Raw genomic sequence first — 17,431 nt, forward strand, 5'->3', positions numbered from 1 at the left:
GGCAGTCTGGTGTGGTCTGGGAAGGCGAGCGGACCCACGGGTGGGGGGCGGTGTTGGTGGGAGGCTCAGGTTTCTGGAGGGAGGGCAAGCCGGGAGAGGCTGCAGAACTCAACGGTGTCAGAGGGAAGTCACCTGGTCAGGCCGGAAGGTGGGGGGTCTGCCGAGCGGCCCTCCCGTGCTCTGGAGGTGGCGGGAATGCAGAAAGACTCCGCTCCCTACGCCAGAGGGCAGCACTGTGGGGCTTTAGCCGGGCCGTAGCAGGTGGGGAGGGCAGCAGTTCCCGCCACTGGGGTGAGCCGGCACGGAGGTCCAGGGCCGAGGTGCCCTGTGGGGACAGCCCCCGGGCGTCAGTACCCAGTGCGGGCACCTCTGTGCCCTGGCCTAGGTGCTAGTTTGCTGCGGTCTCTGTTCTAGGCACCTCTACGCCCACCTTTGGTCAGAACACCCCTGCCTCCGGGGTGGGCACGTCGGGCAGTGGTCTCTCCTTCGGGGCATCCTCAACACCCACCCAAGGCTTTGTTGGCGTCAGACCTTTCGGTAAGCAGCGGGTCTCCTCCTCGCCGGTGTGACCAGCGAGGGAGGGGTGCTTGATAGGTTCCTGGCTCTGGGGGCCCTTGGGAAAGGTCAGGCCCAAAAGCACAAGAAAGATGTGGCCTGGCTTGAGGGCCAGCACAGCCCAAGAAGGGAGTTGGAGGGAATGTTCCAGAGCACCGGAAAGCCGGGTAGAAATGCCTTCCTGCTCGCTTGCGGGTCATCTGGGATTCTGCATTTTTCCTAGTCCTTCCCCATGCTCCCGTTTCCCCAGCAACTGAACACGGTTCTGGGAGGCCCAGCCTAGTCCCCAGCCTTCTGCTGGCCTAGCTTTCCAGAGATTGGGATGCCCGGGGACGTGCCCCAGGCAGCAGCTGCCTGATGAAACCTTGTTGAATCTTTCCAGGATCGGCGGCCCCTTCCTTTTCCATTGGTGCAGGATCCAAGACCCCTGGGGCCCGGCAGCGACTGCAGGCCCGCAGGCAGCACACCCGCAAGAAATAGCCTTTGTCCCCGTCCTGTCCCCCGCTCCCTGCCCAAACGTGGACCTCAGCCCCTGCTGGGAGGAGCCTCTGACCCTTCTAGTTTCGTAGAGCAACCTCCGCCGCCCCCACGTTCAGCTTCCGCCGGGGGAGGCAGCGGCAGCCCTGGTGGCCGTGCCCGCTCGAGGGAGAAGCCTCGGGCCTCTGAGGGCGGGGGCACAGGGCAGCCGCCTGCTCCCTTGGCTTGAGCAGCTGCGGGGAGGCTGGAGCGCGGGCGAGAACATCTGTACATACCGTCACCTCCTCTCCCGACTCTTCTGTGGAGGACGTGCGTCGTCAGGGGCCAGCTCGGGGTGGGGGTGTCGCCGGCACGGCGCTTGCCCGCGTCGCTGCTGGGCAGTGGGGGACCAGGGTCGGGGAGCCGGGTTGGCCCCGCAGCTTTTCCGTGCTTGGCTTGCCTGTAAACAGTGGTCGTCCCCGGGTCCCGTTAGGGGACCCTGCTTCCCCACTTCTCGCTGCTCTGGCCCTCCCTGGTTCCCTGTGAGGTGACCCCGACCCCGAATTTGGCTTTGCCTTGGAGAGCCCGGCGGGCGCTGCTCCTGCTCTTCCGCTTCCTGCCGAGTCCGAGTCCCCGTGTGGTCCCCCGCCCTCTGCCAGTTTGGCCCCTTAAAGCTTGGTGGCTCGAGACTGTTAGTCTGGCAGCTGCAAGGGCAGATCCCTCGCGCCAGGGAAGCGGGGCGAGCAGGCGGGACGGCCCTCCTCGCCCGCCTGCCCGCGCCCGCCCCCCTCCCTTGGGCCGTATGTTTGAAGCCTCGTCCCGTGTTAGTCTGATGCTTGCGTCTGTTGCTCTTTGAATCGAGTTTGGAGGAAGAATCGAACCGTGTGAGTGGCGGCATGTTGGTAGTGCCGGACTTCGCTTGTCGCGTTTCTGGGGCGTCACGCATCGAGCGTGCAAAGCAGCGCCGCGTCACGCTACACGCGCTCACGCCTGGATTTCCCGATGGTGTTTTCGACTTTAAGGGCTGGCAGCCCGAGAGGATGGGGCCGAGGGGAAGCAAAGACCTCTTCCCCCTGCGGTTTGCCTCCCGCTGACCTGACCCCCCCCCCCCCCGCCGTGGGCTAGATCCCCCCGGGGCTGTGGTAGACACCAAAACTAAGGAACCACGCTTCAAATTCAGGTTCCCCCTCCCCTTCACCTCTGCTTCCTTCGCCCCCAGATTACATCCCCTGGGCCCAAGAGCCTCGCTGCCATGCCCATCCTCTTTGGGAGAAGTATGAATGCGTGTGTCTAAATTAAAAGAAAAACATATTTAAACATTTTTTAACAAAATAAAAATTTATTTTTGTATTTAAGCTAAATTGCCTTTTAAATTCCTTCAAGCTTGGTTCACTGAGGTGGTTACGTATAAACGCTATCGACTAGGAGTTCGCTGTAGAGAAGTCACGCCTGCGGGAGAGGCTCCGGCGCCGTCCCAGGCAGCTCTCCGGAGGGGCCCGCGCTCCTTCAGGACACACGATATAAAATGTAATTCTTATTTTATAAATAATGTGACGTAGATGTGATGAGTCCCCCCTCGCCCCGTGACTGAGGTTGAGTGCTGTGGCAGGCGACTGTCCCTCCCACCCCCGGGGAGAGCAGGCCGTGTGTCCCTGTGCGGGCAGCCGGGGGAGAGGCCTGCGCCTCGAGTCCCTGGTCGCTGTCCGGCCCGGGGGCTGGGGCACGGGTCTGGACCCCGAGCTTCCAGGTGCCGGGCGGAAGGTCGGTCCTCCGAGTCGTAGTGCCCCGAGCTGGTTTACCTCCGTTCCACAGGCAGGACCGCTGGTTCGGGAGCCCCCGGGGGTGTCCCGGCCCAGCCTGTGTGCGCGTGTGTGTGTGCGTGTGTACATGGACGGGCACTGGACAGGGACGGGAGGCGGGACTTTCCATGACAAATAAAGACTTAATTCCTGTGAGTCTAGTTGGAATTTTTCGTATGAATGTGAGATTTTTCTCCTTGCTTATGTCATTAAGAATTAAAAAAACTGTGATCTATTGTGGACCATGTCCTGCCTTTTATTTCCGCGGCCGGGCCGGCACTCCCTCCCCGGCAGGGACACGGCCCAGGGAGGGGCCCCAGGACAAGGAAGTCCACTGTGTCCCGCGCTGGAGAGCCAGGGTTACCGCTTTCCTTCCTAGAGCGGTGACCAGGCAGTAGGAAGGACGGAGCTGTCACGCAGGACTGCGGGCTGAGCCGCACAGAGGCCCAGGCTCTAACTGGCCCCCGGAGCGGGCTCGGCTCCGCGGACCTGTGGCGTGCCTGGAGCCGGGGCCCGGCGCCGTCTCCTCTTCCTCCGCCGGGCAGCACCGGCCCGGAGTTCAGGTGCTGCTGCTTCAGCCTCGGGGACCGAGCTAGGAGGAGAGTCCCTAAGTCACTGGCAGCCTGGTCCTCCAGCGCCTTCCACGCAGCCCCCGCCACCCCACTCACCTTGACACCTCGACCCGTTCCAGAACAGCGACAAAGAAGCCACCAGTGAGCGTGGTCTCGGGGGAGGCCCGGAGGCAGTGTTCAGCCCCTGGAAAAGTGCCGAGGCCTCGGTGGGGCCAGGAGGGTAGGACGGGAGCTAGCCTGCGGAGGAGGATGGCAGGGCTGTGGGTACAAGAGAGCAGCCCCCCTCCCCGGCCCCCCGGCGGCCGCCCGCTACCTGAAGGCCCCTGGGTTCTGCTGGAGGGCGTCCCACACCACGTCCTCGTTCTCCTCCTGGCACAGGGAGCACGTGGAGTAGACCAGGCGCTGCAGGGAGGGGAAGCTAAGCGCGTGGCGCAGTGCTCGCTGCTGGAAGCCGGCCAGGGCCTGCAGGCGCGCCTTGCTCGGGGTGCCTGCCCCGGGCTCCTCCAGCGGTCTGGCTGGCATTCCTAAGGACAGAGCGTCAGCTGCAGACGGCCTCGGTTCGCGCAGAGGTCCCTGCTGCACGAGTGAGAACGCTGGCCTGGGTCACCGGACGAGGAGAGTCCAAGCTAAACCCGAGGCCAGCGCGAACCCCAGAGCCGCAGGTCCCTCAGACCCCCTCTGTCCCCATCTCACCTGAGCCGCTACAAGAAGGGTCCAGCAAGATGTACTGGACCTGACGGTAGCGCCGGTCAGAGGGGGAGACCGCCAGGAAGTCCTCCTCCGCCAGCTCGCAGCACGAGACTCCAGCCCGGGCCAGCAGGGTAGCCATGGACGCCAGCCGCGCAGCGTCCCGGTCAAAGGCAAAGATCTTCCTAGGGGACAGGGGACAGCTGCAGCGAATCACCAGGCGCCCAAGGGCCCACAGATGTGACATGCAAGAACACGTCCACTCGGGACACAGGACCGTGTCTGGTCAGCGGGACCCGAGCGGGGGCTTCGATCTCACAGCAGCGCCCCCACAGGAAGCTGGGCATGGGGCCCCCCACCCACCGCTCCAGGTCCACATGGGATTCTTCAGAGGAAGGTGCTCTCAGCCTGCACGCCCTGCTTGGACACCGAGTTCCCGCTTCCCAAGGACGGGCTCAGACGCCGTCCCCTCTGGCTGGCCGGGGCACTCACCCCTGGTTCCTGAGCAGAGCGGCCAAGTGACTGGTCTTGTTGCCTGGGGCAGCGCAGGCGTCCAGGACGTGCGAGCCCGGGGGCGGGGCCAGCAGCATGGCCGGGAGGCAGCTGGCCTGGGGGGCAGAGCGAGGCGCTGGCGCACGGGGACCCCGCGCCGTCCGACCCACACACGCGCCCCCTTCCCGCCCACCTGCCCCACCTTGTCCTGCAGGATGAGGTGACCGGCCCGGTACAGGGGGTGGTCGTGCAGATCCGTCTGGGCCGGGAACACCAGCAGCTCTGGCAACAAGGGGTCCAGGAGAAAGCACTTCCCTTTGAGGGCCCGCAGGTCCTCGAGGCTGCCAGGGCACAAGAAGCATGGAACGTCTGAGTCCCCCCGGCCGAGCACCAGGCTGGACCTTCTATGTATGACCTCACGCGACAGATGCCGCAGACTGCTGCGGAGAAACGTACGGCTGGTGACGGAGGCAGCAGGTAAGGAAACACGTTGGCGCTCGGGCCAGCCCTGGCCCAGAGTCCCACCTCCGCCACCTTCCAGCGGGGGACACGAGGGCAGGTGCCTTCCGTCACAACCCCTCCCGCTTCTGGGAAGCGGTCACGGGGAGAACTGGGTTATTCCACGCGAGATGCGTACAGTATCCGGCACGAGTGAGGCGCTCCAGAAACGCCAGCAGGTTTTTTTGTTTTTTTGAAGATTTTGACAAAGATCACAAGGAGGCAGAGACAGAGGCAGAAGCAGGCTCTGCTGAGAGCCTGATGTGGGGCTCGATCCCAGGACCCCGAGACCATGACCCAAGCCGAAGGCAGTGGCTTAACCCAAGGAGCCATCCAGGTGCCCCCGAAACGCCAGCAGTTACACACCCACCTCGGGGGGAGGGGGCCGATGGGCCGGGGGCGCCACACGCGAGGGGCGCGGGTGGAAGGCCCGCTCCCCGCTGTGGAAGGAGCACAGAGCACAGCACGCGCCCCTTGCCAAGCAGAGCCGAAGCCAAACCCAAGCTTCCCTGCGTTGCACCACCCTGGCCTCCCAGCAGCAGGCCACAGGCAGGAGGGGACAGGGAGGGAGCAGAGGCACTTCCCAGAGCTGTCAAGCCCCCAGGAGGTGGGGGGTGCAGGGGAGACCCGGGAGGTTCTCCTGCCCGTGAAAATAGAAAATGGCGCGCAGGGTCCAGGAGGACAGAAAGGTACAGCGGGCAGGACGGGCGCGACGGGGGCTCGGCGGCTGGCCTCGCGGCCATCTGTTCGCCGACGACAGGGGACGCTGGAGGCGCAAAGCGCAGGAACGTGGGACGCATCCACACCTGCAGACCTAATACCTGGTCCCACATCCACAACATGAAGTACAAAGACCCTGATGGTCTCTGACGAGTCGACGTCCGCTCATGACAAAACTCTGCAAAGCAGGTGTCGAGGGCACAAGCTGGGCACAGTGCAGGCCACTGGGAAAGGCCCGCGGCCACCCCACTCGGGGGTGAACCCCTGAAAGCCCTTCCTCTGGGATCGAGAACAGGACAAGGACGCCCCCTCGTGCCCCCTTCACGCAACAACCCAGTCAGCACGACAGGCGACATGACGCGGCATCCAAACCACGAAGGAGGGCAGGGGACCTCCCCACACGCGGACGGCGGACGCGGAAAACGCCAGCCAGAAAACTGCTAGAACTTCCAAGTGGATTCGGTAAAGCAGGACAGAAAACCCACGCAGAAGAATCTGTTGTGTCTCTTACACAGACGACTCACTACCAGGCGGCCACGGAGATGACGTGGCCACCGCCGGGCACAGGGCCTGGGCAACCCAGCCCCTCCCGCACCCCGTCCCTGGGGCGTGCGTCCTGCCTGCCTTCCCCGCTCCCAGAGCCCGCCCTGGGACGCGGCCTTGAGACAGTCCCAGGGCGCAGAGGCCATCCGGAAGGCGGCAGACAGAACCCGTGAAGGCCTCGTATCAACTGGGAAGATTCTGGCAGGTGGGCGTGGAGACGTCTTGCTGCCACCCCAGACAAGCCTCCCAGCTAAGTGCCCTTGCTCAGGAAGCCTGTCCCCGGCCCGTCCGCAGCGGCCCACCCACCCGCTGCACCGCCGCGCCCGCTGGGATCACCCCCAGCCACGGGGGAGCCAGCGGGAGACCAGAGCACATGGCCTGTGGGGGTCCCCAACTGGCCGGCGATCTCTGTGTGGTGTGGGGTGGCCCCTACATCAGATGCTTGGGGACCCTGTGTGAGTATGGGGGGGCCCCGAAAGCGCAGGCCGCTTTAATGGACTCACTGGAGAAACTACACGGTGGCCCTGCCGCAGAGCAAAGCAGGGGCGGGGGGGAGGTTGTGCTGTTAGAGGGCCAAACTGCTGCGGCACCCCCCCCCCCCACCCCGGCTGCTTCCCAGTTCTGGAAGGAGAAAGACACCAGCTGTCCCCGCCAGAGAGCAAGAGCTTCCAGTCGTGTGTGCCATGCACAGCCCCTGTGGGAGCAGCACATTGGCGGCCACGGCCACGGCCACAGCCAGAACGTTCTGGCCAGTGATCGCTCCCCAGCCCTGGCCCTCAGCCCCCCACGCGCACTGCGGGCGGCCCTAAGGGGTCCCCCCTGTGGTGCGGACGGTGGAAAAGCGAGGGGTGGATCACGAATGAGCCCTTGCGGGGTCAGGATATATGAAAAGACAGGAGGGTTCACTGGGTTCCACATCGGGGCTCCCACGGCAGCACGACCCCGCCCGGCGGGCCGGAAGCTGACGACAGTCTGGCTCCCGGGCCAGCCCCAATGACCTCCGGGCAGCAGCGGCTTGGAGCACAGATGCGGCCTGCCGCTGCGCCCTGACGGGAGGGCACCTACCAAGGAAGCCAGAACGCCCTGGAGATCCAGGGACCGGTTAGCTCAGTAACGTGGCCCAGGTGTTCGGAGTCCTGCCCAAGGCAGCTGGCAAGGCCACCAGCCCGGCCCCTCCCTCCCCAGCGAGCACTCGAGCCACCCTCCGTGCAGGTGGTCACCGCCTCGGCCCCACCTGAAAGGAGCCTGGGTAAGTGCTAGACCGTGACTGGGGGTCGCTCAACAGTCCTGATGTGCAAGTGCACAGAAGGACACGACGTGAGTGCAGGACCCATCAGCCCTCCGGCCCGCAAGCAGGCGGCCCGGCACACAGGAGACAGGATGCAGAGCGGATGCCGTTACTCGGGTCCAAGCTCCTTGGCCAGTGGGACCGAGCGCTGTCGCAGGCTCTAAGACACCCAAACGAATCGGGGCCTGCCGCTCTGCGGGCCAGACCGGGGACCCCCGCCCGGGCAACTCCGTGCAGGGAAGAGCCGCCACCCTCTCCCCGCCGGCCGCGCGCTGCGCTGCTGAGAACGCCAGGCTGCCCTGTGCTGGGAAACGCGCGCTGGGATGGCCCCAGAACGGGGATGGGACCTCCCACCCCTGGGCCGGGGGAGCGGCCGCCTCTCCTGCGGGATCCAGCCGCCCCTGCAGAAACCGCTCCACCTGGAGCGGCACGCGCGCTCCGGAAGCGGGCAGAAGGTGGGGGTCCCGGTCTGGCATGTTCTGCTCCCCCCTCCTCACGCCCCGCAGTGCTGCCTCCCCGCACCCGCCAACGAGAAAGGAAAGCTGCCGGCCTCCTCTCCTCCAGGCCGGAGAGCAGTGGTCACCTGTCTCCCGATGATACCGTCACTTGGCACCTCTGTTCCCTGCCCGGGACGGAGAACACGAAAGCACACACGGGAGCCCCCGCTACACTCCCCCGGCGCCGCCAGGGGCCCGCCCTTCCGAACACTGAACGACGGGTCTTGGATAAGGAAAGCCGACCTCCCCAGCAGGATGCACTTGGACGTGATTACGGCTTCACAAGGAGGCACCTGTGTGTTTCTGCCTGACGAGTGTGCTCACGGGCCCTTTATTAACTCACACAAGGACTCGAGTCAACGGCCTGAGCGATGGCGCCTCCAGCCTAGGGGATGTTAATAAATCAACGGTTTGGGTCTGGGGGTGCTTAGGGGTGTTACCACTGATTTGGAGAATTTCGGGGGTGGGGAGTTTGTTTTTTTAAGAATTTATTTATCTGGGGCACCTGGGTGGCTCAGGGGGTTAAGTCTCTGCCTTCGGCTCAGGTCATGACCTCAGGGTCCTGGGATCAAGCCCCACATCGGGGTCTCTGCTTGGCAGGGCACTTGCTTCCTCCTCTCTCTCTGCCTGCCTTTCTGCCTGCTTGTGATCTCTCTCTGTCAAATAAACAAATCTTTAAAAAACAGAAAAAGAATGAATTTATCTGAGAGAGAGAGCACATGTGCTAGGGGGAGGGCAGAGGGAGAAGCAGGCTCCCCACTGAGCAGGAAGCCTGAGGCAGGGCTCGACCCCGGGATCCTGAACGACCCCAGCTGAAGGCAGACGCTTAATGAGCCACCCAGGCGCCCCTGGGAAATTGTGGTCTTTTTTTTTTTTTTTTTTAAAGATTTTATTTATTTATTTGACAGAGAGAGACCACAGTAGACAGAGAGGCAGGCAGAGAGAGAGAGAGAGAGGGAAGCAGGCTCCCTGCTGAGCAGAGAGCCCGATGCGGGACTTGATCCCAGGACCCTGAGATCATGACCTGAGCCGAAGGCAGCGGCTTAACCCACTGAGCCACCCAGGCGAAATTGTGGTCTTAATCTGTTTTCTCCTGCATGTGTCCCAGCAAGAACCGGGACCCGCCCCTAATGCGGCCATCGCCTCCTAGTGAACCCCCTGCCGAGCACTCAGGACACGTGGCAGAAAACAGGGTCGTCTGGGATTTTAGAGCTGCTCACAGGGTTGGAGTGTTGGGGAGGTGACTGAGAGCACGGGCCCGCCGGCTGACCCGCAAGCCGGACCCCGGCAAACAGAGGCGGCTCCTCGCCCCTTTCCCGGTCTTTGGAACGCGCATCCCACTTGCCTTCCCCACCACAGGCCGCCCCAACGACAAAGCCTGGAGAAGCTGACGTGGTGTCGAGATCACAGGGACCGCCTACAGGCTACTACTCACTTCACCGCATTTTGCTCTACTGACACGCTCCGCAGATAGTGAGGTTTTGTTGGGGTTTTGTTTTGTTTTACAAACTGAAGGCCCCATTTTCCCAGCACTATCTGCTCCCTTCTTGTCTCTGGGTCGCATTCTGATAATCCTCACAATATTCCAAACTTTTTCGTGAGTACAGTGTTTGTTACGGTGACCTCTGATCAGTGATTATGACTCACCAAAAGTTCAGGTGATGGTTAGCATTTTTTAGTAATAAAATACATAAATGTCTTTTCAGACATAACGCTCCTGTACACTTTGTAGGCTACACTATAAAATAAACCTGTCTTTCATGGCCACTGGGAAACCAACAAATTCATCCGACTTGCTTCATTGCAGCATTCTGGAACCGAACCCACACTACCCTCCAACATGGGCCTCCACGCGACTGAACCCAGTTAAGATCTCTTAGGAACTATTTTTAAGATTCTGGTGGGGCCGGGGTGCAGGGATCTACTCGTCTTCTGGCTTCCCAAGGCAAGCCTTGTATGAAGCTCCCTTATTACTAAACCTGCCACATGTCCATCTGGACCAGTCCGCCTCTTTCTTCGTTCCTTCTCTGGCCCTGCCCCGTGCGTATGGGGCCTGGTTTCAGATTATACCTGGAAGGCTCCCAGGGAGTTTGCAAACCAATGTTACCAGAAAAAAGAAATTAAGAAAACAATCTCATTTACACTCGTATCCCAAAAAAAAACCAAAAAACTAGAAATACATTCAACCAAGGAGATCAAAGACCCAGGAAAGAAACTGAAAATGACACAAACGAGAAGCTGTTCCACACTCGTGGAGTGGAAGAATGTCGGTGAATGTCCACACTACCCGAAGCAGTCTACAGAGCCAGTGTGACCTCTAACAAACTCCAATGGCCATTTTACAGGTACAGAACAATCCTAAGATTTGTATGGAACGGAACAGCCAGACCCATCTTAAGAAAGCACAAAGCTAGAGATCTCCCACTGATTTCCAACGACATTACAAAGCTGCAGACATCAACACAGAATTGGTCCCGGCATAAAAACACACACGCAGATCAATGCAACAGAACAGAGGGCCCAGCAATAAGCCCATACTTGTATGGCCGATTAGTTTGTGACAAAGGAGCCACGAATATACAGCAGGGAACAAACAGTCTCTTCCATAACGGGGTCGGGAAAATGGAGGTCACGAGCAAAAGAATGACACTGGACAAAGACGGATGGCCAACAGGTACACGAGAAGGTGACCATCACGAGTCATGAGGGAAACAAGCATCAAAACCATAATGAGATGTCACCTCCCACCTGTCAGAACGGCTATTACCCCAAAACTAAGAAACAGCTGTCGGTGAGGATGTGGGAATCAGGGAAGCCCCTGCACCGCGGGGGGTGACGAGGACTGGTACAGCCACTGTGGGAAACAGCACAGAGGCTCAGCACAAGGTCACAGCTGGAGCCTGCCGGATGACCCAGCAATCCCATTTCTAGGTATTTTTCCAAGAAAAAGGAAAACACTAATTCAGAAAGATACCTGGCCCCTGTTTGCTACAGATATAAAATCGCTAAGACCTGGAAAACCCTAAATGTCAACGGTTAGATGAATAAAACATGTAACTACGTGCACGTATGTGTGTGTGTGCGTGCGTGTATTTTTTTTCAGCCACAGAATAGAAAATCCTGCCATCTGCGACGACATGATGGGCCCTGAGGATCTTACGCTAAGTGAAATAAATCAAACAAAGACAAACACCGTGTTCTCACTCGTATGTGGAATCTCTTTAAAAAATGAACTCATAAATACAGAGGACGGCTTTGTGACTGCAGGGGGGGGTGCTTGCAAAAGGGGTAAAGTTTGTCAAAAGCACAAATTTCCAGATATGTAAGTTCCAGGGCTCTAATGTACGGCACGGTGGGTGGCGCTAAGAGCTACTGTACTGCGCACCTGAAAGATGCTAAGAGATCTTAAAAGTTCTCATCACAAGAGGAGGCACCTGGGTGGCTCAGTCAGTGATGTGTCTTCTGACTCTTGATGTGGGCTCAGGTCATCTCAGGGGCCTGAGAGGAGCCGAGCCCTGCTTCAGCACACTAGGTACGAAGCCTGCTTGAGTCTCGCTCTCCCTCTCCCTCTCCCTCCTACTCCTCTTTTTTCTCATCACAAGAGAAAAAAACTTTCTGTATTATACGTGGTGATGAACGTTAACTAGGTAGGAATTACCTTGCAGTATAAGTCAACACTGTGTGTTTCAGCACATTGTTTTGGAAGGATTTCTCTGAAGTCGTGAATTCTGAATAAACAGGATTTTAAGTTAAGGGCTAGAGAAAGCCAGGCCTTGGAAGGAGAGAGAGAGAAACTGCTGGAAAAGTAGGAGAAAACCGGAGCGCCGTCACCACCACCCCTCCTCCCTCTTCGCCTGGATCCCCGTTTCCCAGAGCCCCCAGCAGCCAGGCCGGGTTCTCAGCTCACCTGGAAGCCCGACCCTGGTAGGAGAAACCTTGTCTCTTGAAATAATCTACTGCATCATCAGGGCTGGTCTTGAGGGTGTTCACGCGCACGAACCGAGGCACCTGCGAGGCTAGGAAGCGATGGGCGGTGAGTGGGCAGGACCGAGGCCCTCTCCTCTGGGGGCCTGGGCGCTGCCCTCCTGCCCACACGCCCTCCAGCTCACCCGTGCCAGGCCTGGATCCCACTTGCAACAGGTCCTCGTTGCGGCTCACCCGGCGCTGAACCTTGAGCCGCGCCAACTCAGCCTTCAGCCTGGCCTGGTGCCGCTCCAGCAAAGGTCTCCAGCGGCCCCCGCCCCCTCTGAAGCCCTTCCCCAGCAGCAGCTCGTACACGAGCACCTGGGGGTGGGGAAGGAACGAGGGACAGCCCTAAGCGTGCGCGTCTCGGGACGTCCCAGCGCTGGGCGACCACTCGCCAGGAGCACCGGGTCCGGGCAAGGTGTTCTGCCCAAGGCCACAGGACAGGTGAGCGGCAGAGCGGGGAGCCCAGCCCGGTGTCTCGCCTCCCGGCCCCGAACCCGCTCCCCAGGGCTGCTCACCCGCCCCGCTCCGCATCCGACCCTCCTCCTCGTCGTCACCACCACCCTTGTGTTTTAGCCAGAGTCCCCGCCGCGGCTCCTGAGCATTTCCCGTCTTTAGCCTCCACGCTGGGCTCGGAGGTCCAGGACGGTCACCGCGCCTCCGCGACCCGGCGGCTAGAGATGCTCGCGCGCGTCTGACAGAGGAGACTCCTGAAGTCGCGCGGGGCACGGTTCGGCGCGGACACCGGGTCCGGGAGGTCCGCAGCCCGGTCCCGCCCCCCACCCCGGCCCCGCTACCTTGGCCAGGTGCGGCCGCAGCTTCTTCTCGGCGCGGAGGAGGCCGGCGCCGGCGATCACGGCGTCCAGCACGGCGGAGTAGCGCTGCGTCTCGCACACCAGCGCGTACAGCTGCTTGACGTTCTGCGCGCGGCCGAGAGGACACCGGCTGAGGCGGGGGCCCCCTTCTCGCCCCCCGCCGGGCCCGAACCCCCGAACCCCGCTACCTGGAAGCTGCTGGCGTACACCAGCCCCTTGATGGAGCCCCGTCGGCCCTCCACGGCTGCCAGCACCGTCGCCGCCGTCGCGTACAGCGCCATGCTGCGCTCCCACGCGCCTTTACGGCTGTGTCGCGAGGCACTCTCGCCTTGGCACCGCCCCGCCCGCCTGCACTTCCGGGTCAAAGGGCACGGGCTTTCGACCCGGAAACTCCCGTGCGCTGTCAGGACTCCCGAGCCCCGCGTGAGGTGAAGCGCTGGGAGAGTGGCTTCCCCTCCTCCTCGCACCGCTGGTTTCCGATCTTTTCCAGTCTGACAGGCGGCGGGGCTTCCCTGCTGTTTCCTTACAGAGGTTGACACTGTGCTTATTGATCCTTTGTGTTCTGTTACGTTAGTGTCTCTTGGTCACTCCCTCCATCTCTGTGTCCTCTGTATATTAACAATATATACCTCGTCTTAGGTATATTTTGTACAGTTTACTGTTGTTTTAAAACACTTCTTAAGCTTTTTTAAAGATTTTATTTGGCAGAGAGAGAGGGAAGCAGGCTCCCCGCTGAACAGAGAGCCCGATGCGGGGCTCGATCGTGACCTGAGCGGAAGGCAGAGGCTTTAACCCACTGAGCCACCCAGACGCTCCTACTGTTGTTTTTTCATGTTTATAGTTTGGGGGCGGTTTTCATATTTTTTAAAAATGTGGTTTCTGCCTTTGATGTCATACTTGGAACCGCTTCTTAACACCTTTACGATATAGCAATCACTATGGCTTCATTTTTTTTCCACACTTAAATCTTTAACCATTTAGAATTCAGTTTGGCACATGATGTGAGGAAGAGCACTTTGTTTCCAAATGGTGGGCTTTTTGTGCATTGTAATAATTCCTTTATAGTAATGTCCACAGCGGATCTCTGGGAGTACAGGGATTTTGTAGGGTTTGCTTACTATCCCCAGCACTCATGGGGTTACTGGTACACATTAATTTGATTGAATCAATCCAATACATGAGTGTCTCAAGCATTCAAGTGGACAGGCCTCTGTGTACCAGAATCACCTGCCTGTGCATTCCCTGTAGCACCAAAAGCACGTCAGCATTTTGCAAGGAGGTTGACTCTAGTCTACATCCAAATTGTTGAGTTGTTTAAACGTTTCACCCAGTCCTGTAGCTCTAGGTGGGTTAATAGTGATCTTTGAGTGGAAACCCCACTCCCAACTGAGTCACATCTATTTTGTTTTCTTCATAGCACCTGTTCCAGCTGCAGTCATGATTTATTCTCTAGCTGGCTCCACGAGGGCAAATCCTTTTGACCCTCATCTATCTGTACCTCCCAAACCAGTGTTCTCCTCGCAGTAAGGACCTAGCATCTTCTGCGCGACGGAAGGAGGGAATGAGCAGTGCACAAACTGGCGTGGACAGCTGGTAGCTGTTCACGTAATCCACCCTAAAACAATCCCAATCCCCACTCTTTCAGGTGAATGGTTAACAAGTGCATCAATATTAATGAAGTCCATAGAGGATTCAGATTTTCTTGGCTTTTACCTAATGACTATTTACTGTTCTTCAGTCCCATCTAAGACGCCACATTAAATTCAGGTGTCATTATCTCCTTGGCTGTGACGATTTCTCAGACTTTCCTGGTTTATGATGACCTTGATGGTTTTGAGGAATCCTGGTCAGTGTTTTGTAGAATGTCTCCTCATTGGGATTTGTCTGATTTTTTTTCTCGTGACCAGATTGGCTTAATGAGTTTTTGCAAGACTACAGGTAATGTACCATCCTCATCAGATCATATCAAGGGCATATAGTAGGAGCATGACCTGGACTGTTGATGCTTACCTTGATCACCTGGCTAAGGTAGTTCTTCGTCTTTCTCCACTGTAAACTAGTCTTTATCCCTCTGTTCCCTCTGGGAAGGAGTCACTATGCACAACCCGCCCTTTAAGGAGTAGGGAGTTACACTCTCCGTTTCTGAGGGCAAAGTAGCTACATAAATTATTTGGAATTCTGCAGAATTCTCTCTCTTTATTTAACTAGCCACTTATCATTATGGACTCATGGATATTTACTTCATACTTTGAGTTGTAATTCAGTACAGGAATCCCCTGCTTTATTTATTAATTTATTTTTAAGATTTTATTTCTTTGACAGAGATCACAGGTAGGCAGAGAGGCAGGCAGAGAGAGGAAGGGAAGCAGGCTTCCCGCTGAGCAGAGAGCCCAATTCGGGGTTTGATCCCAGGACCCTGAGATCATGACCTGAGCCAAAGGCAGAGGCTTTAACCCACTGAGCCACCCAGGCGCCCCTCCCCTGGTCTTTTTAAAGTGTGTTCCACACCCAGCATGGAGCCTCGTGTGGGGCTGATTTCACCTCCCTGAGATCAAGACCTGAGCTGAGATCAAGAGTTTGATGCTCAACTGACTGAGCCACCCAGATGCCCCATCCCCCACCTTTTGAAAGTGTGCATTAACACCACTTCATTTTACGAAAGACCTACAGTAGTACCTGTTTTCGCTAACTGAAAGAAAGCCTAAGAGAATTCTCACTTTATTGAAAAAGGCGAAAAGTAATGGTACTGTCTTGCCACAAGCCCCCGTAGACGCAGCGCACACCCCATGCCGGGGTAGAGGGGCTGCCCAGCCCTCCACCCTCCGCCTCTCAGCATCGGCCTCCATAGCTCTCAACTGTGCTTTACCTTGATCGACCGTGTGCGTCCACTCGCAAGACGTAGCCGAAGGTAAGAGAAGCTTAGAAGCAGTTAATTTGGGGTGTCTGGGAATGTTAAATATTTCCACATTAAGTAATGGTAATCGCTGCTTCTCATTACTCCACTTCAGCGAACTACAACTCAAAGTATGAAGTAAATTGCACAGAAACTCTCTACCTACTGACAGTGGGGAAACACGTACTATTTTATTCTGTCGCTCAACTTTTTCCCATTTGGGCCACTGGGAGTGCTTTCAGTTGGCTCCCATGTCCCTTTGAAAGGCCTTATTATAGGGTTTTCACACCCTTGTTTGTGAGCGCTTCCAGGCACTGCCAGCAGCTCCTGGCCCAGCGTGTTTCCTGCCCCAATCCTAGAACCAGCCATTTACCCAAGGAGCCCTGGTTCCTCTCCATCGGTGAATGGCCATTAGAAGCCAAGATGTGGACGCTAGGTGACCTGTGCCTTTTAATGTCTAATACGTGACCACTAAGAAAGCTTCAACCTCCATGCATGGCTCCTGGGTATTTCTGTAGGACAACCGTTTCAGCCTCCTCTACCCTAGAAGTGCCTTCTCTGAATCCCACCTTCTCTCAAACTACTGACTTGGTTTTCTCCCCTTCCCCATCCAGCGGCTTTAAACAAAAATCAGCAGTGACCGCCTCCCCTTCTTCCTCACGTGCTACGTAACTCCCTGCAGTCTGTCTCCCACACTAGGCCACAGACACTGCTTCCTCCAAAGCCACCAAGAAGCTCCAAATACTCCTCAGGCCTCGCCTGCTGAGGCTGGGGCGTCGCGGCAGGACAGCTCCTCTGCTGCGGAGCTCCGGCCTCCGCCACCCCCGCCGCCGGCACACCCTCCCGGTTCTCCCAACACCTCTACGTTCAGTTGGCAAACCTGCTCTAAGCTGCTTCGGCTCTGCTGTCCCATCTCCGGCCTCCTTCCCGCCGGCTAGTTTTCTCCCCGAGCAGGCTCTCGCGCTCCCACGCTGTCAGGACTACAGAACAGGTCATGTGCTTGGAGCAGCACCCACGGCCCGCCCCGGCCCGGCTCCGGCTGCAGCATCCCTCCCTGGACTGGACGCCCCAAAGCGCTTCTCCTCTGCTCGACGTCCAGTTCTCTCAGCTCACACGCCAGTCCTCACAACGAAGGGACTGCTCTCTCGTCTGCCTTCTCCGTATTGAATGGACCTCTTGGTTCCAAGCACGAGCACGGACCTCTGGGCAGCGAAACACATGGCGGGAGTTACTGAGTGAGCACACAGGTACACCCCGGTGTCTGCTGGCATCCGGCGGGGGCAGAGGCGAGCGCACAATGTGGTTGAGGTGAACTTAGGGAGTCTTTACAGAGGGATGGTCGGAGTTAAAGGAAGCTAGAGGGGACACTGTGCTCAGGGCCCCAGACAGACAGCACTGCTCACTGCCAGGCCTGCAGGAACAGGAAGAGCGACAGAGGGAGGAGCCACCTGCCAAGGACCCTTAGGTGAGGAAAGCTGCCAGCCCACAGCCCAGCAGGCAGGAAACCTGAAAAACAAGCACCTTGAACTCCCTTTCCTGCCCTTGGATCTCCTGCCAGTCCCCCCCCTCCCCTGATCCCAACAGGAAGCCAGAGGGTTTCGCATTCCTTTGGGGCCAGTCTCCCAGGACGCAGAACTGGGTGGAGAAGGG

General features: G+C 58.7%; 2 protein-coding genes across 3 annotated transcripts in view; one reads left to right on the forward strand and one right to left on the reverse strand.

The window, feature by feature from the left end:
• The window catches only part of POM121C (POM121 transmembrane nucleoporin C), a 28,126-nt gene extending 25,074 nt beyond the window's left edge, over positions 1–3,052 (forward strand). Inside the window, exons 12-13 of the mRNA XM_044233605.1 lie at positions 415–537; positions 938–3,052. Of these exons, the coding sequence (XP_044089540.1) occupies positions 415–537; positions 938–1,035 (221 nt within the window). The 3' untranslated portion in view covers positions 1,036–3,052. The remainder of the gene's footprint in view (positions 1–414; positions 538–937) is intronic.
• On the reverse strand, positions 3,042–16,872 carry NSUN5 (NOP2/Sun RNA methyltransferase 5). Of its 2 annotated transcripts, XM_044233607.1 has the most exons (11): positions 16,662–16,872; positions 13,077–13,496; positions 12,871–12,993; positions 12,217–12,391; positions 12,015–12,123; positions 4,764–4,902; positions 4,562–4,677; positions 4,076–4,254; positions 3,696–3,906; positions 3,479–3,619; positions 3,042–3,402 (listed from the first exon to the last, which is right to left on the reverse strand). In XM_044233607.1, the coding sequence occupies exons 2-11, from the start codon at positions 13,167–13,169 to the stop codon at positions 3,264–3,266; spliced, it is 1,425 nt and encodes a 474-aa protein (XP_044089542.1). In that variant the 5' UTR covers positions 13,170–13,496; positions 16,662–16,872; the 3' UTR covers positions 3,042–3,263. The 2 variants fall into 2 exon arrangements, with proteins under 2 accessions (XP_044089542.1, XP_044089543.1); XM_044233608.1 differs by lacking the exons at positions 3,042–3,402; positions 16,662–16,872 and having other exon boundaries at positions 3,540–3,619; positions 4,076–4,250; positions 13,077–13,597.
• Positions 16,873–17,431: the final 559 nt, after the last annotated feature.

This window comes from Neovison vison, chromosome 14, assembly GCF_020171115.1.
Source record: "Neovison vison isolate M4711 chromosome 14, ASM_NN_V1, whole genome shotgun sequence".
Taxonomy (NCBI): domain Eukaryota; kingdom Metazoa; phylum Chordata; class Mammalia; order Carnivora; family Mustelidae; genus Neogale; species Neogale vison.